General features: G+C 47.9%; 1 protein-coding gene and 1 pseudogene across 2 annotated transcripts; one reads left to right on the top strand and one right to left on the bottom strand.

Moving 5' to 3' along the window:
* The first annotated feature begins 10,035 nt into the window (after nucleotides 1–10,035).
* On the top strand, nucleotides 10,036–12,981 carry LOC136522576 (protein STAR1-like). 2 transcript variants are annotated; one of them, XM_066516384.1, is made up of 3 exons: nucleotides 10,036–10,634; nucleotides 12,228–12,415; nucleotides 12,522–12,975. In XM_066516384.1, the coding sequence occupies exons 1-3, from the start codon at nucleotides 10,166–10,168 to the stop codon at nucleotides 12,771–12,773; spliced, it is 909 nt and encodes a 302-aa protein (XP_066372481.1). In that variant the 5' UTR covers nucleotides 10,036–10,165; the 3' UTR covers nucleotides 12,774–12,975. The 2 variants fall into 2 exon arrangements, with proteins under 2 accessions (XP_066372481.1, XP_066372480.1); XM_066516383.1 differs by having other exon boundaries at nucleotides 12,228–12,981.
* Nucleotides 12,982–21,875: 8,894 nt separating this feature from the next.
* On the bottom strand, nucleotides 21,876–24,789 carry LOC136522065 (uncharacterized; annotated as a pseudogene).
* Nucleotides 24,790–26,358: the final 1,569 nt, after the last annotated feature.

The raw sequence follows: 26,358 nt of genomic DNA, 5'->3' as shown, positions 1-26,358 counted from the left end.
TTTTTTTGTGATTTTTCAGAAACTGAGGTACTACTCTACTCCTAAATTTTTGTGTTCTAGAGATGTTTGACTTTTATCTTTCTCTGCTTTCTTGACATAGTTTATCCTTTACATTTGGTTGGATGGCTTTCAGGTTCTGAAATGTTAGCTTCCTGATTTTATGTATTATTTGAAATCTTGCTCCATTTATTTTGTTGCTACTTTTCTTGTCATGCCCCCTCTCTTTTGGCCGTTAAAATCTAGATGTTGAGTAGAAATGTTTTAAATTTTCTTCCAGGTTACTTAGGTTTTACTATCATATTACTATGGATTCATTTTGTAGTTACAGTAGAGTTCAACAACACTTACAGTTGTTGAGCTGGTGTAATTGGTAGGCATTATTGGTGTAACTAGTACGAAGTTTTTTTTTTGATATTTTTGGTTCATGCAATTCAGTTTGAATATTCATGCTGAATTTAGCTTGTTTTTTTTATATGTTTTTCTGGTACGCGGAGGCGGAGTCGTTTTCAGCGTGTTGGTCCTTTGTTTTGTGGTTGTTCGAGCGGAGGCTGAGATGGAGGCCCTTGTTGATGGTATTTCTGCATCGTTGGTGAGTATTCCATTTCAGTTTTCCATAGTTGTATGTTTGATTTGTCTTTGCTCTATAGCTGTTGTTCAGCTTGCTTGTGTAGTATTGTAGTTTCTTTGCAGCTTGCTTTTGTTATTTGTGAGTAATCTTTCACTGTGGCAAATATAGGTACTCAATCACTCGTATTTTCATTTTGGGAGTAGAGCAGTAACTCTAGTCTATATCATTTTCCATGATTTGATCTCAAATTTTGTTTGTCAGGTGTGATATATTGGCTCCAATTGTCCTTCTCCCTCAGTATGTATGGAGGCTCTCACTTACAAATCGAAGGTAGTGCTCTACTATGAATTAATTTTGTTCTTAAACTAGAGTTGAACTATAGTTACAGTGGTTAAAATGGTGTAATTCCGAGGTATTATTGATGTATCTAATACTAGAGTTCAAGTATACTTACAGTTGTTAATCAGGTGTATTTGCTAGGTATTAGTGATGTATCTAATATTAATTTAAAAAGTTTATTTGGTCGTTTGTTGGCTCATAGTTTCAATGGACTTTGTTCATTTTGATTTGTTTGTGTGAGCCCTCATAATCTCTTTGGCTTTGTAAACCATAGGAAAATTTTGGTTCTTTGTATTTTGTTATTTACTTTGATTTGTTTGGTTCAAGCACTGTCCTTAGAATTTTTTTGGTTTTTGCAATCCATAGAAAATTTATGTTTTTTGTATTTTGTTTATTTACTTTTGATATTTTTGGTTCTTGCAATTCAGTTTGAATATTCATTGTGAATTTAGCTTGTTTTTGTATATGATTTTCTGGTATGCGGAGGTAGAGCCGGAGGTGGAGTCGTTTCGACGTGTTGGTCCTTTGTTTTGTGGATGTTCAGGCGGAGGCCGAGGCAGAGGCCCTTGCTGATGGTATTTCTGTGTCGTTAGTGACTGTCGGGGACCAATACTAGGGTACCCGAATAGGAGAGGCTAATGGTCGTCAACATTAATTCATCCCAGTAGTCAAGAGCGCGACTATGGCTCCAACCGGCCCCTAGGTGCACGGGCTCTACCTCGACCGACCTCTAGGGAGCCCCTGGGGGCGGGCTCCATCTCGACCGACGCCGAAGCCGCGGGCTCCGCCTCGCCCGACCCAGAGGCCACGGGCTCCGCCTCGCCCGACTTCTGGGGGCGGGCTCTGCCTCGCCCGACATCGAGGCTATCGGCTCCGCCTCGCCCAACACCGAAGCACGGACTCCGCCTCTCCCGACCCAAGGCGCAGGCTCTGCCTCGCCCGACCTCTGGGGGCGGGCTCTGCCTTGCTCGACACCAAGGCCGCGAGCTTCGCCTCTCCCGACCCCGAGGCCGCGAGGTCTGCCTCACCCGGCCTCTGGGGGCGAACTCCGCCTCGCCCGACATCGAGGCCGCGGGCTCCGCCTCGCCCGATGGGGTCCCATACCGCCGCCAACCACTCCAGGTCTAAGTGTATGGGCCTGGGTGAAAACTTTAACACCAGGGAAGAGACTGGCACACCTCGATGTAACCCGCGGCCGCGACGGGCTATACCTGAGGATTCACATACAGCGTCAGGCATATCGGTACTGTTCTGCCTAACCCTTATACGAACACTGACAGGCGCGTTAGTTAACCACGACGTCCGCCAGGCGGAGTGAAGCGCCATGACCGGCAGATGACGCCTGCGCATGGCGCTAGTGACGGACAAGGCCGCAACATGGCGTCGTCTCTGTTGACATCTACAGGGTCGGTGGGACCCGCATGAAGGAGAAGAAGGGCCCGGCGATCTTGAAGGCCTTCGGCTCTCTCTCGTTCTTCTTTTTTGCTCCACTGTAACACGTGCTTTCCCTTGCCCTATAAAACGGAAAGTAGGGCGTCCCATGAGAGGTATTTGACCAACTAACCCATCGAACCCCGAACCACGAGATAACAAACACACGAGCGCACGGCTGAGCAGTGACCGAGCTCTCAGCACCCATTCATTGTTTCCACCAGAGACTTGGGACCTGTCCCTCTCTCGTCTGTTTGTAACCCCTACTACAAACTTTCGGTGCTAGTAACATGAGCAGCAGCGACGAACTGGACGTAGGGACATTCTGTCCGAACCAGTATAAACCTCATGTCCTCTAAGCACACCATCCGAGCCAGACACGCAATACTAGAAATTTACTCATCGATGGTAACTCGAAACAATGACAGTGAGTATTCCTTCTCAGTTTCTTTTGAGATTTTATACATACAGTCATTATTGTAGTCATTCTAATTGTTTTTCCTTATTTCTGTGCTCTTTCTTCTTTTCTGTGTGGAGATAGAGCATCTTTCTTCTCTTCTGTGTGGAGATAGAGCCTGCTTTCGATGGAGGTGTTGTATGTTTGGCGTTGCCGCTATCTGATTGCTACTATAATTTGTTGGTGAGTTTTGTATTTATGTTTCCTTTGTGTGTTGTATTCTTTGATTTGTTTTAATTTTTTTATCTTGTTTGATGACATAGAGAATGCTTTACATTTGGTATGAGGCCTCGTAGGTTCTGAAAATATGGGCCTCCTGTTTTAGGTATTTTTTTAAATCTTCCACCATATATTTGTTTGTAATTTCTTGTCCCGCACTCTCTCCATATAAATCTTCCTATTTTGTATCTGAGGTACTGCTTGATTCTGATATTAGTCTTTCAGTTTTATTTTGAATTAATTTACTATCATGTTAGTATGGATTCATTTTGTTCTTACACTAGAGTTCAGTTGTACTTATAGTGGTTTATCAGGTGTAATTTCTTAGTATTATTGATGTAACTAGTACTAAGGCAAAAGGTTTATTAGGCTCATTATTGGATCATAGTTTTAATGGATTTTTGTTTTGTTTTATTTGTTTGCCTTAGGCAATGCCCTCAGATTATGTGTGATTTGATTTCTTCTGATTTTCATGTGAGAATTATGCTAGAATTTCTTGTTGTTTCATTTTTTTTATAACAGGCAATTTATTTATTTCAACACCATGATGCTGTTAGGAGGGAGAAGCACTCCCAGGTGACAGAGTTCAGAGCCTCTCTTAGGGCCTCTTTGGCAGGGCTCTGGCGGCTCCGGCTCCCGCCCTTGTTCACCTATCGGCTGCCCACGGGCCGACAGGGGGCTACTATTCACCAGAGCCGTTTTTCTCTCTCCTCCTTCCCTCTCTCACAGACACCGTCGGAGTCGAAGAAGCTCGTTTTTCGGGCTCCGCGGCTCTGGCTCCCCCTGGCACCTATCGGCCCGTGAGCGGCCGACAGGTGCGGAAGCCGGAGCCACCGGAGCCCTGCCAAAGAGGCCCTTAGAGGGCATCGTTTACATGAGATAGGTTTGAACACTGAAATGATACTTCATTTGAAGACCTATTTGTCGACTGAAGAGCTTGAGAAGCCAATGAGTGTGCCGTTCATTTTTTAATTTTCTTTTCATTTTTGTATTTATTTTTTGTTTTTTGGTATGTTTGTTCGAGGTAGTTTCCTCATAATTTTTTGTGATTTTGCATTTCATAGAAAATTTTTGGTTTTTGATTTTGTTATTTGTTTTTTATTTTTTATTTTAAATTTGTTTGTTTCTATTTTTGTAGTGGTGGTGTGTGAAGGTGGATGGTGGTCTTTGGTAATCCGTGTGAAATTCAGCTTTGTTTCACTTGATTTTTTTTATTTAGTTATTTGTGTGTTTTCTGTTGTATGATTACTCGTGTGAGCATTAGGCTTGAATCACATAAATTTTGTTTTTTTTTCTCATTTGTGTGATTTGTTCTCTCAAATTGCTTGAGTGTTCAAATGGGTCAAATCACCCAAGTTTCAAATAGACAGATCCTTCGTGAATGTGACTGTTCATGGGTGTCATCACTCCTATCGTTTCCGCGACGATGTGCGGGGGTTGTCAACCAGCACTAGTTCAAATCATCACCATCGCCTATAGTCAAAAACAAGATTGGTTGATGAACGTACACTACGGCACAGGCAATTACGCGGCTGCTGACTCTTTATAGGCCGTTGTTACCCATCCGTCGCTGGAAATCAACGGTTTTTAGAGCAACTCGCCGGCCGTTTCTAGAGAATCGATTTTAGGAGCGACCAAAAATAGCACAAAAAATAGCACAAAAAAATCCAGAAGTCTGAAACCTTGCAAGAAATGTGTGTTTGCGGCCAGGGTTTCAAACCCGCGCAACCTGAGTCTTGGGCCAGCGGGGCATCCTCCTCCTCGTCGTCGGTGTCGTCATACGGCAGCTCGGCGTCTGGGCACCACGCTGGGCACACGTGCCCATTGTATCCGCGCGCTGGCCCAAGCCTATGTCGACGTCGTCGCAGCTCTTGCCTCTTGCTACGCTCCTCCACCTGCCGCCCGCCACCCGTGCGCCGTCACCGGCCGTGCACCCTGTCTGAGCGGCTGCTGCTCCCACGTGCACCTGACCAGGTGTGTGCTGCGCCGAGCACGCCCTTGCCCGGCCGCAGGCCCAGCCGCCGGCTGGGCTGCTAAATAAAGAGGGAGGAATGAAGAGCACTGATCGAGATCCGCGGAGGAGGAGGAGCAGTGGTGGACTAGGTGCGTACCCTTGGCGATGTCGAAGCAGCACTGGTTGGCAGTGGCTGGCCTCGGGGCCTGCGGACGCCCTGAGTTGCCAGTGGGCTGGCCTGGGTGACTGTGGGGACCGCTGATCTTGGCCGCGGCCGCTGGCGGGATCTGTGGCTCCGACGAGCAATCCGTAGAGGAGAGGATCGCCAGTGCCCTGCACTTGGCGGGGCGGCGCGACATCGGTAGCGGCGAGGGAGGGCCACGGAGGCGCGTGGGGCAGGGGAGGGATGCCCGCCCTGGGTTCATCCGTGGTGGAGAACAGAGGAGTCCGTGAGTCGCGCGTGTGTGGAAGACGAGGCATCGGGGGAGAGGGGGAGTCGCGCGCGGGGTGGGCTTGGGATGAGACAAGCGATGAGTGATGAGGATGATGACACATGTGATCCTGACCGTTTGATTTGAGTAAGGAGAGAGAAGGTTTAGAAGCAATCTGAGAGTTCATTTCTAAGGTATTATTTTTCTGGGTACAGTTTTTTAGGTGGGTGGACGGGGGGCTATCTTAATGAAGATGTTTTGTGCGATGGGTTTATAGCAATTAAAATAACGGTGCATTAGTATGGTAGATGATGTCCCTACAGAAACACAGTGGGGATATGTGGCTGACGTGTGGCCCATGAGGTATCTGATTTACCATCTGCATGCTTGAAACGGTACGCCTAGCGTCTGAACGTGGCTCCGACACCTGTGCCGCGCATCCTGCCTCACGTCCCGTGTCCCGCCGCCCAGCACCCGCGCCCGCGTCTGTCGCAGGCCCCCACGACCACCGCGCGCTCCGCACAGCGACAGCCACCGGCCGCGCCGTGCAACACCCCGACCCACTTTTGCAACATCTAGATGAAACCTTTGCAACATACGCCTAAAATAGATGAAACATACAGTTAAAACACCATTGCAACATGTGCAACATTCCCGGTCCACTTTTGAAACATCCAGATACAATGCTTGCAACACACAAAAGAAGATAGATGAAACACTTGAGACATGCGTCTGAAATACTTGCAACATACGTGTACAAAAAACTGATGAAATATTGAGGATAGACGCTTGCAACATACGTGTACAATCATTGTAAGATATGCAACATCTCGATCTACTTTTGTAACATCCGCATGGAACAATTGAAACATACATATGAAACAATTGAAACACTTGAAACATGGGCTTGCAACATGTCTGAAAAGCGTCCAAAAACACAGCATCGCCGCACGGCCATGACCTATCTGGTGGGCAACTGCGGTGGCGCAGGCTCGCTGGATGGTGCGCACCCGCACGCCCACCATGCCCACCGTCGGCCGAGGGAGAGGAGACGCTGCCGGATCTGGGGAGGGCGCCGCTGGCCGGGGTAGGGGAGGGTGAGCCGCTTGCTTGGATCTCGCCGGAGTGGAGGAGAGAGCCACCGGATCTGCGGGCGTTAGACGCTCCCAGTGGATGAGGACGTCGGGGTGGGGGAGGGGTGCCGCTAGGGTAGGGGAGGAGGACGCCGGGGTGGGAGAAGGAGCCGCCGGGGTGGGGGAGAAGGACGCCAGGGGTGGGGGAAGGAGCTGCCGACGGCCAGGAAAGCAGCGGTGGCCGCGTTGTCGGGTGTGGGACGGGACACGAAGGGATAAGAATGGGGAGGGCCACGAGCGCTGCGGGAGTGAGCGGTGAGGCGTCCATCCATCCGGGCGTCTTAATCATATTATTATCGTGCCTAAAATAGTATGGTGGTCCACCTATCAGCTGCACAATCCGCATAGTGTCCTGGTAAGGATGATCCTCGTCAATTTTTTCCCCCACAGGGTAGGTCTCGCTGACGCCACCTCCTCGCTCGGTCGCACGCATATCCCGGCTGGGAGCGGATACGGTGGATTTCGGAGATGCATGTGGTCAACGTGGCCCCTTACGCCTCGCCATACAGGGGTGGTGAAACAGAAGACTCTCTAGCACTGGCGGAGCCACCGCCCGGCCACCCGGGCTGTCGGCCGGCTCCTCGCCAAAGTTTAAAAGGATTTTTTTCTTAAGATCCAAGTAGAATTCTGTAATTTTATAGCTAAATATTTTTGCATAATGAGAATCGTCCGGGCTCATAAAACCGTCTTGCTCCGCTAGTCTCTACGGTGCTAAAGTTACGCATCACGCACCAGCAAAGTTTTTTTTTTTTTTTTTTTTTTTGAGACTTGGGTTGCCTTTCATTCATATCAAAACGGCCGAAGCCTCGTACAAGATCAGAACACGTAAACAAGCCGGCGTTTCATGCCACACCTCCGACCTATTTGTATACGTGATCTGTTTAGCAAGTTCATGAGCAACCCTATTACAATCTCTACCAATGAAATTGAAAATAAAATAACTAAAAGCAAGCGACAATTCTTTGATTTCCGTTAGAACCGACCCAACAGGAGATCGTTGGAAATCGATCTTCTTCCATAACTGCACAAGCTCCAAACAGTCCGTTTCTAGATAAACTTTTTTGCAGCCTAGCCTGTCTCGCCACAAACAGCGCATCTCTGCGAGCAAGCGCCTCCATCATCCCGGCGTCTAGCACTCTGTCATACCAACGCCCATGCGCCTTCAGAAAACTTCCCTGGTGATCGTGGCAGGCTGCAGCAGCTGCCCCACTGCTCGTCGCTGCATAGAAGGCGGCGTCGACGTTGATCTTGGTCCACCCCTGGTTTGGTGACCACCACCTTTGGCCCTTTGCAATCCCCGGCTGTTTTCCGGTTGACAGTCCGGGTGTGCCAGGGTCCACTGATCGAAAGCCGTATCCCGCGCCCAAGTGACCGCCTGATACAAACTGCACGCCTGCTCTCCATGTCTTCGTTTATTTCTCATCATCCACAAAGACCACATCCCGCATAGTAGGATTGCACGATCACGCTTTGAGCAAACTCCCAGCAACAGATCAGCTGTCCAGGCCACTGAGTACAATCTCGGGAGCTTCGTCCCTGTAGCCACCCTTATATGTTTCCAGAACTCTCTTGCCACAGTACAGTCAACAAGAGCATGTCTTATAGATTCTTCAGGATCTCCACAAACTTCACAAAAAGCTACAGGTTCAATGTGTCGTCTCCACAAAATTTGTTTTGCCGGTAAAAATTCGTGGAGCACTCTCCACCAAAACACTCTCACTTTTGGAGGAACTTCTAGTTTCCAGAGAATTTTCCAGAGCCGATCAGAAGAACAACTCTGCTGCTGATTGTGCACTCCTTCATTCTTGCTGTTAAACAGAAGCTTATACGCCGATTTCACCGAGTAGCAGCCATGTCTCTCCTGATCCCACGCCCAAAAATCATGGTCTCCTCTCCCCAAAGGCTGACGAAGGATAGCTTTAGCATCTATTGGGAAAAACTGAGCCCGTATTTTACCTTCATCCCACTGTCCTGGGGCGAAGCCCAGTATGGAGCCGTGGGTGCCCACGCACCCCCCTCCAATTCAAAAATTCGGAAGGATTAGGAAAACTCGGCCCTATGGGCACCCCTCACGGCCCAAGACGAGGCACCCCCCATGGCCCAAGAAGCCCACTACGCCACTTCCTTCCAGGCTCAGGCTTCCAGCTGAAGTGTCGCACGCCCAGGGGGCGGACTCGCGGTTCCTTCCGCAGTACCGCGCGACGCCTTGCGCCCTCGCCTGCCTCGCGACCGGCGAGTCCGAGCCGCTGCGGCTGCGGACACCTGTCATGCCGCACCGCTTGCCCCTGCAGCCGACTGCCGTCCTGGCGCCGCCGTCCACTCCGCACCGAGCCGAGCGTCTGACTCGTTGGCCGCCTAGCCAGTGGCCCGTGGCCACCCGCTCCCTGACTGCATGCTGTCCCTGTCCGCGGTCCTCCTGGCCGCCCCCTGCCGGCTGTCCCTGTCCCTTCCATGGGCCATCGCAGACTCCTGCTGCTGCTGGTGAGTGTTTTTCTTTATCCTCAAGTTCATCCTGCTGCTGCTGCTGCTGGTGAGTGTTGAAATGCCCTTTGGCTTTTTCATATGAGATATCTTTTGTTCATCATTTTTGGCATTCTTTCAATCACTATACTACAGCAATGAATGCCGTCTTTATTTTGTTAAAATTGGTGAGTGTTATTACCCTTGCCCCTTGCTATTATTTTGACAAAAATCACATTGCCATTTCTGGAAGTTGAAACTTTGATGTTAAAAATTGCGAACTAGTTATGCTATTTGTTTGAACATCATATGGGTCACAATATTAATGATGAAGTTGTGCACCCCCCACCTATTTGCTTTAGCTTCGACTGTCCAGCGTTACACAGCAAGTCTGAAAAACTTGCTCGACATCTCTGCCTTCTCTGGGAGTGATTGGTCTCGCATCGAAGTGTTTTGAAATCCATCTATCACCCCAAATAGCAGTATCATGCCCATTTACAATTCTTAGAACCAGACCTTTGTCGAGCGGCTCTCTTCCTGCCAGGATTGCGCGCCAAGTGCAGCTAGCACGTTTTCGTCTAGTCGCTCTCATGAAGTCTGAATCTTGAAAATACCTCCCTTTTAGGACCCTTGCACAAAGGGATTCAGGTCTTGTAATGAGACGCCAACCTTGCTTCCCTAGCATTACCAAATTAAAGGACCTGAGATCCCTAAAGCCCATGCCATCTCTGCACTTCGGTTGGGTCAGCCAATCCCACATGCACCAGCAAAGCTGGGCAAAATATCCCTGGTCTTTCAGTAATCAATTCCAGTCGAGCACAAACAATCCTGATAAAGAGCACGGGGGCAGCACCAAAGCAACTGCACATTAGCTGTCATCCATCGGCAGCTCCAAGGCCCTAAGAGGAAGAGAGCACGCAACGTGAAGTTGTCCGGGCCGGAATGGGCCTGCGTGTCATGTAATGAGAGGCCCAAGTCGGAGTGAGATAAGAGGAGAAGGAGTCGTGGAGATCTATCGAGTGAACTACTCTATTTGTATTCTGGCTATCGCCAACGCACCTTCCCCTGTACTTCATCCCCAAGTCCGGCCGGCAGCCGCCTCGCCGGCTAACATTAGCTCATTTTATTTCTTCTTCACTCTGTCTCTTTCCTCTGAAATCTCCACTCCATCCAATGGCCTCATCAGCTTCAGGTCAGCAACCACCCAAACCGAACCAGCACGTCGAGCTTACCATCTGCAGCGACGATGACAGCGCAGGGAGGGCGGCTCGCGTGTTCGACGAACAAGAAGACGACGAAGCTAGGGAGCTCCTGCTCGATGTGGCGGACTCGGACAGTTACCTCGCCGGCGACGGCGGTAGCGCGCCGCCCAAGATACGGGTGCGGGGGCTGAGGAAGCGTGCGGCGTCGACCGGCGAGGAGATCCTCCGGGGCGTCCACCTGGACGTGCCGCGCGGGGTCGTCATGGGCGTCATCGGGCCCAGCGGCAGCGGCAAGTCCACGCTGCTCCGCGCGCTCAACCGCCTCTGGGAGCCCGCGCCCGGCGCCGTGTTCCTCGACGGCGCCGACGTCTGCGGCCTCGACGTCCGCGCGCTCCGCCGCAAGGTCGGCACGCTTTTCCAGCAACCCGCCATGTTCGAAGGTACGTACGCGTGCTCCTGTTCCTGTGCCAGTACACGCTAAGCTAGAGTCTAGACGTACGGACTCTTGTTCTTTCTCTGCCAAACCGCCTCGTCTGCAACCAAGTCCAAGACGAAGTGCACGAACTCGTGGACCTTGTCTGCTTATGATTAATTGTGCAAGAGCTACCGCAACCGATGACTTGAGAGCATCTTTTCATGAATGAAATTGGGGAAAAAAATGTGCAGTACACCCATGGATGAAAACCCCTCCACGAAGAACTAAATAATTATTCAAATTCCTCGCAAAAAAATAACTATTCAAATTATTTTTCCACATGAATTTCTCACCTTGAAAAAAGTCAGGTATCCCAAGGAGATTTGAGTTTCCAAATTAGCCCTTATTGGGATCATGCGCTCAGAGGCTAGAGCTCACGGCTCATGCTTTCTCTAAGACTAAATTCAAGTCCGTCAAATTTTGTCTTAAGTTTACCTTTTCTTAATCTTTGTCAAATGTCAAGCTATATTATTTAAACGAAAATGGTTACGTACTATGAAAATGTACTATCAATAAACTTAATGATATGGATCTTGTGTAGACGTGTAGTCAATCCAATTATAGTTTTTTAGGTGTCAATAGTCAAAGATGAAGAAAAAACTAAATTGTCCGCCATTGCCATCTTCGAAGCAAGAAATCCTATTCGTTCCGCTTATATTTTTCAACGAGCTTTCATCATGTCAAGTGTACTGAGAAGTGAGAACCCATATGACATCACAATGCAAGTTGTAGTTTGTAAATTGGACAAATAACCTGATTTTATCATCCTCCGAGTGGTACAAACCAAGTCGTACCCCAGATTTCTAGGTTTGGCATCGTTAGCTAAAGGACGGTTTTGACAGGGTAAAACATACTTGCATAATTCAGGAGTGATGTGGCTTTGACGTAGTATGTTACGTAGCTTTGAATATAAGCTTCTACGCTTACTATTTAATTAAGACTCCCGAGAATTCCCATAATGAATTTCTCGAAAGAGCAGAGCGGTGCAGAGAGGAACAGACACATAGTAAAAACCATTATACTAAAAAAAGCCAAAACAGCTTACAAATTTGGAACGGAGGGAGAAGATACTAAAATTGTTGCAAACTATGTTGACAAGCAAGGCTTGATGCCCATTTTGACATTTAGTTGGGCTTTACCGTCATTTGTCATAATGAGTAGTACACTAAGCATTTTGTCAACTCTAGAATCGGAGCAATTTGATAAGGACTTCACAGGAAAACATACTCTTGCGCAATGGCGCCACCTGCTAATGTCATTTGAACTGTTCTTCACATAAGTTAGGCTTTTCTCGATGCACATGTATCAACCTTAATCCATGTGTGTTGGAGTAGGTTGAGATGAAATTTAATTTAAATTCCACCCAACATACTCCAACATACGTGGATTAAGTTTTATCACTCTCACATGCCTCACCAAAAAAAAAAACGTCCCGCAAAAATTTCCGGATAACCGTAAGGAAGAAATGGCGCAAAGCGGGGCAACATAGGAAGTGCTTTTACGCCAAAGAAATGAGTTGCTCTGATTCTTACTACGTTTTCTGCACGTGCTATGCCAGGGACTGTGGCATACAACGTGCGCTACGGGCCACAGCTGAGCGGCAAGAAACTCAGTGAAGACGAGGTGCAGAGCCTGCTGAGGCTGGCCGACCTGGACCCTGCCCTGTCCTCCAAGCCTGCCAACGAGCTGTCCGTCGGCCAGGCACAGCGCGTCGCCTTGGCACGCACCCTCGCCAACGACCCTGAGGTGCACACGCACTCACTCACACATCTACATTTCGTTGCCATCCTCCATGGCGCCGCCTCACCATCCTGCTGCTACGATCATCACCTCTGTTACTGGTTGCATGCAGGTTCTCCTGTTGGACGAGCCGACGAGCGCACTGGACCCTATATCCACACAAAACATCGAGGACACCGTTGTGCGGCTGAAGAAGGCGAGGGGGCTCACCACGGTGATCGTCTCCCACAGCGTGAAGCAGATCCAGCGCATCGCGGACCTGGTGTGCCTCCTCGTTGCCGGCGAGATCGTGGAGGTGCTCGCGCCGTCAGAGCTGTCCAGGGCGAAGCATCCCATGGCCCGGCGCTTCTTGGAGCTAAGCTGAATATTTATGCTGATCCGTTTTGATTGATTTCGGATGATTCAATAGTGTTCTGTGAGACAGAATAAACTGAAACAAACTGAAACAAGCGAAGAGTGGAGCCGAACGAGTTAAATGAGAGTGGAGCCGAACGAGTTAAATGATTTTAGCAGGTGGAAGATGTACTCTCGTCATTCCAGATTACAAGACGTTTTAGCATTTTAAAAACTAATGTTTTATAATTTAGAATAGAGGAAGTATATATTTTTTTTATTGTTGTGTGAGAAATATGTGCAATCATTTCAAACAAAATAATATGGTACAAATTATTGGTGTGACATGTAAAACTAGTCCTCACTTTGTTCCAAATTATAGAATGCAACCCACGACCTAGAATCTTATATATAGAGAGAGAGATGACAACCCTATTTAGAGCTCTACGCAAACGCTCTGTTCATTTGGACTTATTTGGTTTGTAAACCGTATTTTTTCAGTCAACGAATAATATTTTTCTCTCACACCTTATCACCAAACAAGTCCATTCTCAGAACCGTAAATGCCAATGATTAAGGAAGCCAGTGATTTGTTTCCTTGTTTCTTTCACGTGATTAACCGTAATAAGGAAACAAAAAACCTGACAGTCTCTCTCCTCTGCCGCAACGACAGGCAGCCACCGTAAAAAGTCTGCATGCATCTACTACCGTGAAAGAAGCTGCAGATTTTTCTCCTAAATTAGGTAAATGCCTAAAATTAAGGAACTAAATGATTTGTTTATTTCTAACTATGGATGCATACGCAAGGAGCAGTTTTTTCTCCTCAATTAACGTAAATGTCTATAGTTAAGGAAGCTAATTATTTGATTTCTTTCAATTAGCCGTAAATAAAAGCCGATAATTAAGCAAGTTAATGACTTCTTGGCAGTAAACAATGGAACTTGTAATAATCCTTTCGGCAGATGCTCAAATAGTATGAAACCACTTGGTCTGGCCGTAAAATCATAGGATTAAAAATAGCACTCTACAGAAACATGCGGTACAAATTCAGAAGTATTCTTTAAACCATGAATCATTAGTAGTAAATCTTGGGTAGTACTGAACATGCTAGCTAGTTTACAATATTCTTCTGCACGTTTACAAGTTAACAATGAAAAATGAACATGCTAGCTAGTTTCTTCGATCTTCTGAGATGCATGCATCTACGGTGTGCCGGCTTGTACAGAAGAACTCATCTAGCAATCACTATGCCATGCTTGTCTGCATCACCAAACTGCAGCACGCCAGTTTTGGGAGCAGCTCTGGACTCTGATGTCTTTGGCTGACTGAAAATACAGATCATCAAGAAAGACACTAGTCAGTAATCACATTAAATTAAAATCGACTCACATTTCAGTAAAAAAACACGGAACAAAACTCATGAGACAAACAATTCTAAAATTAAAAAATGACGACGGGGAGGCAGTAGAGTGATTACAACAGCGATGGTAGTAGTAGCAGGATTGGCAGCAATATTAGTAATAATAGTTGGCATAGTAGTAGAAGAATTAGCAATTGTAGTAGCAGAGGACTGTACCAGTATGTATGAAAGAAAGAAAAACACCCTAAAATTACTTTTATTGAGTTCATTTCTCTACTAGTAGTAATTTCTTATACAGCTCCTTTCTCTAGAAGTAATTTTCTTATAATCGGGAAACTAGCCAGTAGTAAATCATTGGAAAGAAAACATTGAAAATTACTACTAATAAACGATAAATAATATAACAGTAGATCCAATGAAAATTCAGAGAGTACCAAGACTCAATGAGAACAATCATATAACACAATCATATACTACAAAATGATAACACAAATTGCTGGCTTCATCACTTGTGCCGCCAGTGCAAGCTTCTCCACGAAAGATGCTCAAAAGCAGCACCAATCCAGTGGCCGCAATCGTAAACATTCAACCGTAACCGTATATATCTAATACTAATGTAGTGCTGCAGCCATATGCAAGCATTTGTATGTTATTGTCAGATGTCGCTTATTCTGACCATTGGTAGCTCTCGTTCGGATGCAGGTGAGCAAGGCATGAAAAAAAAGCAGAGAAAAACTATCAAAATAAAGATACACCAGAAAAATAAATCTAATTTATCTTGGTCATTCACATATGACTAATCTAACAATTTAGACCATGATTTGGATCACGTGAAGCCATCACAAGTGCTCATTACTACTAATATAGCTCCTTTCTCTAGAAGTGATTTTCTTATAATTTGGATACTAGTCAGTAGTGGAGTATTCATTATGCGAGAATGGTAGTAATAATTTCTTGTTGATACAAACAAAATCCATCCAATAAATCACATCCAGATTATGTAACATGCATTCTTGGATTTCTAGCAGTCAAAACCAATTTGAGGAACCATCAGAAGAAAATCGCATCGTATATCACCAATTTGAGGAACCAAGGAAAGTGCATCATCTGAAGGGAATTGCATCGGACATCGAGGACTGAAGGAGCAAGCACTGGACAGGGGGTCAAACTCTCCTGGAGGGGGAAGCACTGGACGGAGAAGCAGCCGCTGCCGCCGGGAGGGGGTGTCCCGCCGCCACTGCCGCCGGTGGGGAAAGGGAGGGGCATCTCAGCCACATCCACGGAAGGGGAGTGCGAGGATGCCACCGGAGGAGTCGACGGAGACACCGCCAGAGGGGAGGACGAAGAGACCGCCGGCGGAGAGGGAGCGCCACCGGGTGGGAGGGGGCACCAGATCCAGACGCCGGTGGGGAAGAAGGGTTACTGCAGCCTCCATGCCCCCCATGGGGCGCCACCGGTGGGGGAGGGAGAAGGGGGCGCCGCCGGATGCAGGGCCCCCGATCCCATCGACGCCATCACCGGAGGGAGGGACGGGGAGGGTGCCGCCGCCGGAATCTTCGCCCAGAAGGAGGGGCGCCTCTGCCTCTGGAGTTAAAGGCCCGCCGCCGCCGCCGGATGTAGGGGGGCCCTCGTTGGCGCCATTACCGGAGGGAGGGGAGGGCGCCGCCACCTGCCTCCCGTGCGTGAGAGGTCGAGGGAGGGGCCGGGTGCCGCCGACGCACTGGGGAGATCGAGATCACCCCGTCGCCCATGAGGACGAGGATGCCGCCGCCGACTGCCGTCTGATATTGGGAGGAGAGTATAAGTTTTTTTTTTTCTAAACTCTAGTGGTTGTGCCATCGGATGCTGACACATGCATAGAGTATTAAATATATACTAATTATAAAATTAATTATATAGTTTATAACTAATTTAAAAGACGAATCTTTTAAACCTAATTAGTCCACGATTTGACAATGTGGTGCTACTTTAACATGTGTTAATGATGGATTAATTTGGCTTAATAAATTTATCTCGTGGAGTACTGACGGATTCTGTAATTTATTTTTTTAGTATCCAAACATCCCAAGTGACACCCTCATATGACACCTTCTAAAATTAAGTCATGGGATCTAAACACCCCTAAATTAGGGTTTGAGAGTTGGGAGGCATTTATATAGGGTAGTGTACCGTCAATTACTATTGCGGTGCTTTTATTTAGGGCTAATTGGATTGTTGCCATTATAATTCTAGCGTTTCTTAGAAATGTCATTACTATCCAGCTTATTGTACGAGTGCCATTATAATTACACTGGAGTCTGAAAAATGCCATTATGTATACTTGCCGCGACGTTTGGCCCACATGCAGGTGTATATAGGGGTTACGTACATTGGTATGGACCGTGTTACCCCCAGATTCTCCATACATGTGCGTCGGTTTGACTGGATCGACTCAATCGATTCAATCCATCCATTCCCCACCGCCTCCTCTCTCTCTCGCTCGAACCCTAGGCAGTTCGCCTCGGAGGCGACTGCGACCGGCGGCGGCGACAACTACTGCTCGCGGCGGCGACGACCGCGACTACCGAGGGCGTCGGCGTCGACCGCGACTACTGCTGCTCCTTCCCCGCCCCATCTGCTGAGCGGAGATGGCATCCACAGCTGCCAGTTCAAGTGCTAGCCAGGTTGGTGGTCTCCCACGGATCGATTGCCCCAAATGCAAGATCCAGGTCATTAGGCGAAAGAGCATGGCTGGCAATATGTATTACACTTGCCCCAACAATTTCCCGGTAATTTGTCTTGCTTTTCCTTTGATGTTAGGGTTCCATGTTCGTCCAACTACAAATAGTGTTAAGTGGGTTGGGGTTTTGATTGTCAATTACAGAACGATGACACTTATTCGAACTATTGGTTTGAGGATCAATACCTGGCCTATCTGCGCGCCAATCATACAGACAAGCTCAGGGATGTGGAAGTGGAAGGTGTACATGGCCCTTTTATTGCTCCTGTGGTTCAAGGAATGTCACAAGAAGTGCCCAAGATTGGGATGATGGACTTGAAGGTTCATATCATTGACTTGAAGGTTGACATTTTAAAGTTGGAGCAGGAAATGAAAGAATTGAAGAATGGATGATTGAACAAGGCTTTTAGCGTAGGCAATGCATTAGTTGTTGTGGTGATGCTAAATCTGTTTGTAAGCCTCTTAGTTGCAGCAGTTTGGAAATGAAGTAGTATACACCTTAGTTCTAGTAGTTTGGAGTTTAGTGATCTTAGCCTATAGGTTGTCAAGTGCTACTACTAATTTCTATTTATGAAACTGTGTATCTGTGATCAAGGAATGTATGGTTATATAGGTTCTGTGAATTTGTGATGAATCTGTCAATGTGAGCTATAGCATTTGGTGGCAGAGATATATGTTTTGCAAAGGCAAGCTGTACTATGAAAGGTTCTACATGACTTGAAAAACGAACAAGTGGATTTGTATATAAATTTGTGATGAATCTGTCAATGTGAATCTATGAATCTGTGAATTTGTAATGATTTCTAAAGCGAAGAGGGGAAGAAACACAAGCTGTACTATGAAAGGTTCCACATGACCTAAAAACGAACAATTGAGCCAGTAAGTGAAAAACAATTAGCCTGGCAATGGTTTTGCGACAATGGAATGGAATGGAACCCGCTGTATGGTTGAAAGGTTCCTGTCACCTTCTAGATAAACATAGAGAAGCAGCGCACTTTCTAGATAAACACAGAGAAGCAGCTCACCTTCCAGATAAAAACAAGATGTACTATGAAAGGTTCCTGTCACCTTCTAGATAAACACAGAGAAGCATCTCAAAAGCAACTAGCAATGGTGCTGCACAGTAGAATGCCATCTAATTAACCTGCTTTGAAAGCAAAAGTAGAAAACACACTTGACAAGTGGACTGAGGTTCCAGGTCTTGGCATTCATCAAGTATTCGGTGCTGACCATAACAGACATCGAGTTTAGGCCCTAGCATACATCAAGTTCAGGGCCTATAATACATCAAGTTCAAGGCCTACAATACATAACGTTCAGGAGACAAAAGAAGCTGTCACATGGTGTTTAAGGCCTACAATACATCAAGTTCAAGGCCTACAATACATAACCTTCATTCTTGTGATCACAACAAATCACATGGTGTTTAAGAAGTCCTTCAGACTTCTCACAACACTAGCTGCTATAGCAGCAGCTTTCTTTTGCTGCTTCTTTTTCTTGGGTGTCTTTTTCTTCTTAGGTGTTTTCTTCTTCTTGGGTGCACCCTTCTTCTTAGGTGTTGTCTTCTTCTTCATTTGTGAAGGTCCAGCACTGTCATCATCTTCCAGCTGTTGCCTTTTTCTACAGATGCACACTATGATTACCAAAAACTAGGGAATGTCATAAGAATTGGAAAGAGACATACAAATCATTTTACCTTTTTCCTTTGAATTCAGTCCAACTTCACCATCTTCTCCTAGCTCTGGTTGTTTGCAAGTCTTAGAGAAGTGCCCAAAATCTCCACACCTTTTACACCTAACCTTCTTCTTGGTAGCATTTTTATCAAGGCAACCTCTAATTCTCACCGCTCTTGGCCTACCTGCAGCTCTACCTAGCAGAGGAGGGAGAACTTTGAAGCCTAGGTCAACCTGTGGCCACTATGACCTGTCTGGCAATGGCTCAACTCTAGAAGCATATGTAGCCCTGAATCTCTGAACAGAGTAGTACTCATACACAAAATCTACTATTTTAATTCCTCTGTTGGAAAGAATACATGCCAGGGCATGTTTGCATGGTTTTCCTATGATTTGCCACTCCCTACACGAATAGGAGTGACCTTGTAGGTCAACCATGTGTCTCTTGTGGTTGTTCCAGTCATCTATAAGTGTTACTTCAGCTATGCCTTCATCACTTCTTGCAACCTTCACAACTTTGAGGTTTTTGCTTATAGTGTTCAGGTCTTTGATGACATTGGGCAGTATACCATCCTGCATATCCTTACCAATATGCCTTCTTAAGTACCTCTTTTCCATTATGAGTTCCTTAATCCCATCTACTAGTTCATGCAGCAGAAGTCCTTTCATCTTCTTTATCTGAGCATTGAAACTCTCAGAAACATTATTGGTCAAATAATCACATTTACTTAGCTTTGAAAATCCACACATGTACCATATCAAATTGTGATGTTGCTGAAGAAAGTCAATGGCATCTGGGGCAAAATCTGCTATCTTCTGCATGTGCCACCTGAACAACCCTTCTGTGTAACTCCTTGCAGCAGGGTATAGGTGGTCAGTAAACACATCTCCTTGATAATGCTTCATAAAGTTGTTGTACATGTGCCTCATACACTCTGTACTCCACTTCAGGGAACACTGCACCCACAACCTTCTCAAGTCCTTTACAAGCATCAGTACATATGACTAAACCTGTAGGTGAACCCACTGCTCTATGCAACTGCTGCATGAACCACTTCCAATTGTCTTATGTTTCTAGGAGAACTCATTTCTATCTCTACAATGCTTCTAGGAGAACTGGAAGCTGTGGATGCCATCTCCGCTCAGCAGATGGGGCGGGAAAGGAGCAGCAGTAGTCGTGGTCGACGCCGGCGCCCTCGGTAGTCGCGGTCGCCGCTGCCGCGAGTAGTAGTTGCCGCCGCCACCGGTCAAAGTTGCCTCCGCTCAGCAGATGGGGCAGGGAATGAGCAGCAGTAGTCGCGATCGACGCCGGCGCCCTCGGTAGTCGCGGTCGCTGCCGCCGCGAGCAGTAGTCGCCGCCGCCGCCGGTCACAGTCGCCTCCGAGGCGGACTGCCTAGGGTTCGAGCGAGAGAGAGGAGGCGGTGGGGAATGGATGGATTGAGTCAATTGAGTCGATCCAGTCAAACCGGCGCACATGTATGGAGAATCTAGGGGCAACACGGTCCATACCAATGTACGTAACCCCTGTATACACCTGCATGTAGGCCAAACGTCGCGACAAGTGCACATAATGGCATTTTTCAGACTCCAGTGTAATTATAATGGCACTCTTACAATAAGCTGAATAGTAATGGCATTTCTAAGAAACGCGAGAATTATAATGGCACTAATCCAATTAACCCTTTTATTTACGTTTGTGGAACTGACTAATACTAAATCTGTCATATTTCTATACGTTTAATTACGCTTTAGGATTTGTCCTATAACTGTCTACAGTGTTGCATTTATAAAAAAAATCTGATAGATTTGACCGCATAAAATCTATCGACAGTATACTATCGTAGGCCCTGCTCATCGGCCCCACTTGTCAGCAAGTCCTATATTTGGAGGTTCGGGATAGAAGAATGAGAGCCTCTCATCTATGAGGGGTTGAATATGATCTCGGTTGGAGAGTTTTTCGTGCGTTTGAACTATTAAAATGGGATGAGGGCTCCACTAAAGTCATGATCGGAGTTGCTCTATTCTCTTTATTTTAATTAGGCCTTCGCCTTGCTTGATCTGTAGTTCGGGCAAGGCAACCTCCAAATGGTTGTCCTAGCTTACGATGCCCTCATGGCGTCCATCCTTTTTTGGACGGCACCGACCGCCTACCCCCGCGCCTCGCGCCACGCGCCGCGCACCCTCGTCCGTGCCTCGCGCCCCCGCCCGCGCCATGTGACTCGCGCCGTCTCCCGTGCCTCGTCCCTCCCTCCGCGGCTGCGATCCATCTGTCAATCGTCCGTGGGCGACCTTGAGCTCCGCGCTAGCGTCGAGTTCCACGTCAACGAGCCTCCATTGCTGGGCAGCAAGTAGATGGGCGCATGTTGCAACCATATGTTTCATGCATTTTAGATGTATGTTGCATATGTTTCATCTGGTGTTGCAAAAGTAGATTTGGTGTTGCATATGTTGCAACGACCATACACGTATGTTGCAAGTGTATGTTTCAAATGTTTCAGCTGTTTCAAACGTATGTTGCAAGTGTTTTATCTATATGTTGCACTGGATATACACGTGTGTTGTAAGTGTATGTTTTAAATATTTTATCTATTTCAAACGTATGTTGCAAGTGTTTTATCTGGATGCTGCATATGTTGCAATTGGCATACACATATGTTACAAGTGTATGTTTGTAATTTCATCTATTTTGGACGTATGTCGTAGCAAATGTTTTATGTTGCAAGTGTTACATGACGTGGGAAGTGGGCGCAGACGGAGGTGGTCCCCTTAGACGCAGCAGCCCCCCTGTTTGCGCAAGAAGCGAAGCAGACGCGGCGGCTCCTCATGCATGCATACCGCAGCAGCAGGCGGGGCCAGGCCGACAGGCACGACAATAGCAGCGCGACTTTTTACTATTTGACCCTTTTTCGAAAGTTTCTCTCAAATAGACCCCTGGCGGAAACAATTCCAGAAATGGACCCTTGGCTCGGCGCCAGAGTGAGTGGCGCCGAGCTCGGGGAAGAAGTGCAGGCTGGGTTAAATGCAGGGGCTCGGCGCCATTCAGACTGGCGCCGAGCTCGGCGCCATTCACTCTGGCGCCGAGCCCCTGGCAGGCCATTTCCCCATGCCTAGGACCTCGGCGCCAGTGATCGTGGCGCCGAGCTCGGCGCCACTCACTCTGGAGCCGAGCCAAGGGTCCATTTCTGAAATTGTTTCCACCAGGGGTCTATTTGAGAGAAACTTTCGAAAAATGGCCAAATAGTAAAAAATTCGGACGCCGCGACAACAGCAGCAGTGTGCGGGCGGGCGTCCGTTCGGACGGAGAAGAAACCGTACATATTGCATCGGTCAAAACCAAATAAACACTGCTATTTTCTCCTCATATAAAGAACAGGTTCATCAAGAAATAATCAAATCAGCAATAACACATATCTCCATTTGTTCGAGTGATCACAAGAAGCAACGATCGACCAACAAACATGAAAGCAACAATCCAAACACCCCCACCAAAGTTCAAACCAGACACCACCACTCGGCCTTCCCTCCAAAAATTCAAATCAGCTCGCCCGGGGGCTGTCCATGACGGTCTCGAACGCCCCCACCAGCGCCTTCACCTTGCTTTTCCGCTTCTCCATCAGCTTGCTCTTGGCCTCCTCGATCACGTCGTTGCTCCGCGCCACCTCCTTCTTCTTGGGCTGCTCCTCCTCCGACCGCTTCTCCATGGCCGTCTTCACCTTGCGCCCCTTGAACGCCAGCGCCGACGCCGCCGCAGACCCCTCGGGGATCGTCGCGCCCGCCGGCGTCGTCGGCGCCGACGCGCTCTGCTGCGGCGTCTCCATCACCTCCTTCCCCTTGCTGATGGCTTCTGCCACCGGCGTCACGGGCTCCGAAGCGCTCACCTGTTTAGGCACTGCCTCTACGTCCTCGTCGTCGTCATCGTTGTTGGCCCCTTCTCTCAGCGGCGTCGTCGGAGCTGACGCGCTCGATCCGGCAGCCGCTTTTGATTCGTCGGCCACCTCCTCGTGTTTCTGCAAAGGCGCAGGGTCAGCTGCTTCCTTTGCTTCTTCCGCGGTCACGCTCGTTTCCTCCTTGGGCTCTTCAGAGAGCACGCCGGTTTCTTGTTTTGGTTCCTCAGAGATCGCGTTCGCCTCAGAGTTCTCAGTCACCTCTGCTTGCTGGCTCTCATCGACGACCTTCTCTTCCACCGTGCTGGTTGCCATTGCCAGCTCGTCTTCTCCCTCAGGTGTTGCCGCCTCCTTAGCCGCGGCTTCTTCTACAACGATGGCCGGCGAGCCATCGTCCGTGTTCTTCTGGGCCTCCGTTTCTGTCTGCACAGCCTCGCTGCTCTGCGGCCTCTCTTCTTGCAGCTCCTGCTTCTCCGCCTTCACCTGCTCAGCCTCCACCTGTATGATCTTCTCCTCCACGGCGTCGTCCTCCTCCTCCGCTTTTCCCTTCGGCTGTCCTGCACCGACCTGCTCCTCTTGATACCTCACCGGCACGGTCGTGATGTCAGTACTGGCAGCCTCCTGCGACGTCGCGACGTCCTGTTCATTCTGGTCAGCATCTTCGGACTCCAACAGGACTGGCTCCTCTACTTCCACGGGAGTCACGGCAGGCGACGGCTCGGCGGGCGTCTCCGGCTGCTGATGCTGCTCCTCGACGGGCTGTGCTCTCGCCGTCTGGCCTTTCGCCCTTGCGGCGGCGGAAGTACCAGCGCCGCCCTTGCTGCCGGACGCCGAGGCCGACGCGGCCTCCTTGCTCTTCTTGCTGCGGGACCTGCTGCTGGCTTTGAACGCGTTGGACGCCCTCTGCATCAGCTGCCTCGGCGACACCGCGGCCCACCGCGACGTGGAAGTCGACGCCGGCGCCGGCGCTTTGGCCTTGTCCTTGTCCTTGGGCGTGATCGGCCGCGTCGCGCCCACAGGCTGCGCCGGGGCCTTGTTCTTCTTGGGCGTGATCGGCCGCGGCGCGCCCACAGGCTGCGCCAGGGCCTTGTCCTTGGGCGTGATCGGCCGCGACGCGCCCACCGGCTGTGCCGGGGCCTTGTCGGCAGACCGCCTCGCCGTGGCGGCAGTGCCCTTGGAGCCGCCGGCGGCGGAGGCTGAGGAGGAGGTGGAGGGGGAGGGCGACGCCAGCGAGGAAGACGACGAGGAGCTGTGCATCGACGAGCTCACGGTGGGGCGGAGGAAGGACGGCACCGTCTTGTCGGACGCCACCGCCGCCGCGGAGGACGGGCGCGACGGGTCGGAGCTGCGCGGGCTCGACGGGGGCCAGCCGGTCCCGGACCCGGTCCCGCTCTTGCTTCTTGGGCGCGCGCCGTCGCTCGACCGCAGCGACGGCCGCGTGGCCATGGGCAGCTTCCGCTGCATCGCAACACAGAGCAGAGAGATTTGTCAATTGTCTTGCCGGTACTAGTGCAAGGCAGAATCAGCCGTGATTTGGAAGATTTGTATTTTTCTCAGCTCCGATTTGTATGTGGTTGACCTTGAAATGTTTAGACCATGTTTGCATTTTTGTGTATTCTCTCTCTTCTCTGATGTCTGTGACAAACACTCTTGCCACGTTGTGGTGACAATTGATGTTTTCTCTAATAAAAAAACTATTTTGATTTCATTCCCATTTGTACTACAACACGGTCAAAACATTCCACTCAAATGCAAATATTTTTTTGACTAATGGTACTATATTATGTCAAACAAAGCAGAACAAGGCAGTCCAATTCTTCTTTTATGGAGTAGTTTTCTCACCAAAAAAAAAGAAAGAAAGATCGTCTTCTATAGTTTTCTGCATCATGAGTATGACAATGCAGGGGATTGTTTCAGTTATGTCAGCAAAAATAAAACCTAAAGGGGGAGCAAAAGAAATTGATGAATGAATCTAACGAAAAGCAAGACGACCAAATCACATAACATTTAGCAACGCATCAAAGATGAACCAAGGTCTATTCTCCATGGAACTAGATGCCTGGACGACGACAGCAACGTACCTGGAACCTAATGCGGCGAATTCATGGCTGCTTTTTCAACCACAGGAACAATGAATAGGAATAGCATATCACGGTCTTGTTTGCGTGTCTCAAAACCAAGAGGGATGGAGAAACCGTCGTACCTTTGCAAGCAGGAAATGGCCAGGAATGACGTGTTGTGGCGCAGTGGGGAGGGAGGGAGGAGGGGAAGGCAGCAGCAAGACGAGAAAAAGCCGGGCAACAGAAGAGCCCCATGTTTGCAAACAGAACCTGTCAAATAGTTGGCAATTGGCATGGCAGCTGTGAGGGCCGGTTACTAGTTGACACCTGGTGAAGGATCCATCTGTCATGGGGGTCGTTCGCTCTCCGTTTGGCTATTTTTACACCGGTCAGACCTGTTCTTTGTTGATCCAAAATTAACTAAAATAAACTAACATCATGCCATATAATAATGACTATATATTAATATTATATGTGGGGTAATGAACTAGTAAAATAGGTAACCTGGAAAACATTATTGGTTGCCTATTTGTATCCTTATTAGTTGTCATGTTTCAAACATATTTATTCCTTTAATTGAAAATTTGCTAAAAAAAACGCGTGCTTTATGGACTACAGTAAACACATGCCATTTGAGTTGAGGCCGAATTTGATGATCCAAGGATCAAGTTAGCTGGAAATTCTGATGAGCAAAGACCAGTCTGTTTAGCATTAAAATTTGGACCAAGTTGCCAAATTCTGGTTGAATCAAAACTTCGGCTCCCATGGCCATGGAGATCCAACCAGTAGGTTTCGTTAGGATGTAAAGTAATCTTGAAGTTTAAGAAAAACACTATAGCTTTGGAAAATACTTTGGTTTTGTATAGTACTATGAAATATCTGGATGCAAGGAGTTTATAGCGTTGAAAACCATAGTATCGCTAAAATCATAGTGTTTTTAGAGTTTTATTAAAACTCCACTCTAAAACTTTTTTTTCTTATACCAGGACTTTTTTGTCTATGGATTATTTTTTTTAAAAAACTATTAGCAGGAGATATATCAAACATATATTAATAGAGAAAGAGTTTCAAAAATACCCATTACAAATTGTCTATGGATTCTAAAACTACAGTTTGTTCTTTTAAAAAAAACTACCAGTATAGCATGGTTTCTTGATCGGAATTGTTGGCGTCCGGACGTGCGATAGGATAGGATAACGTTGTACTGAATGGCCCAGCAGAATAGTCCATCAGAAATACGCCGCACTCCCACCATATCACTGCAGTCCTTCCCCGTTCGCCTCATCCCGTCCCGCACTCGCCGCCTTCCCCCTGACCCCCTCCTCTCTCTCCATGCGGGCGGGACCTAGGAGCCGGGACGAGGACGAGGACGAGCACGAGCACGCCCCGTCCGCAGGACCCTAGCACGCCACACGCCCCATCTATCGGCCCTCGGCTCACCGTGCCCTTCCCACGGTGCCCGGGCTGTGCCCCAATGACTCTCTAAACGTACCTCTGAAAACACGAAACACTTGCAACATGAAATATTTAAATGCAGCATATGTTTAAAGTAGATGAAATATTTGGATCATACACTTGCAACATGTGTGTGAAACATATGCAACACCTAGATAAAACACTTGCAACTTGCAACATGAAAACACTTATTGCAACATAAGACTGAAACACTTGAAACATTCGAACATACTCTTGCAACATGTGTGTGAAACATATGCAACACCTAGATAAAACACTTGCAACTTGCAATACGAAAACACTTATTGCAACATAAGACTGAAACAGCTGAAACATTTCGAACATACTCTTGCAATATATGTGTGAAACATATGCAACATCCACATAAAAAACGCTTGCAACATACGTCTGAAACAGATGAAATATTTTGAACAAACGCTTGCAACATGCCTTAAAAAACTTGC

This window comes from Miscanthus floridulus, chromosome 18, assembly GCF_019320115.1.
Source record: "Miscanthus floridulus cultivar M001 chromosome 18, ASM1932011v1, whole genome shotgun sequence".
Classification (NCBI taxonomy): Eukaryota; Viridiplantae; Streptophyta; class Magnoliopsida; order Poales; family Poaceae; genus Miscanthus; species Miscanthus floridulus.
This window is presented reverse-complemented; position numbering and strand designations above follow the sequence as displayed.

Bases quoted from the DNA above. Each gene is read 5' to 3' on its own strand.
- LOC136522576 (XM_066516383.1), top strand. From the start codon at position 10,166: ATGGCCTCATCAGCTTCAGGTCAGCAACCACCCAAACCGAACCAGCAC. The intron at 10,635-12,227 runs GTACGTACGCGT...GTGCTATGCCAG, and splicing joins GCAACCCGCCATGTTCGAAG to GGACTGTGGCATACAACGTG.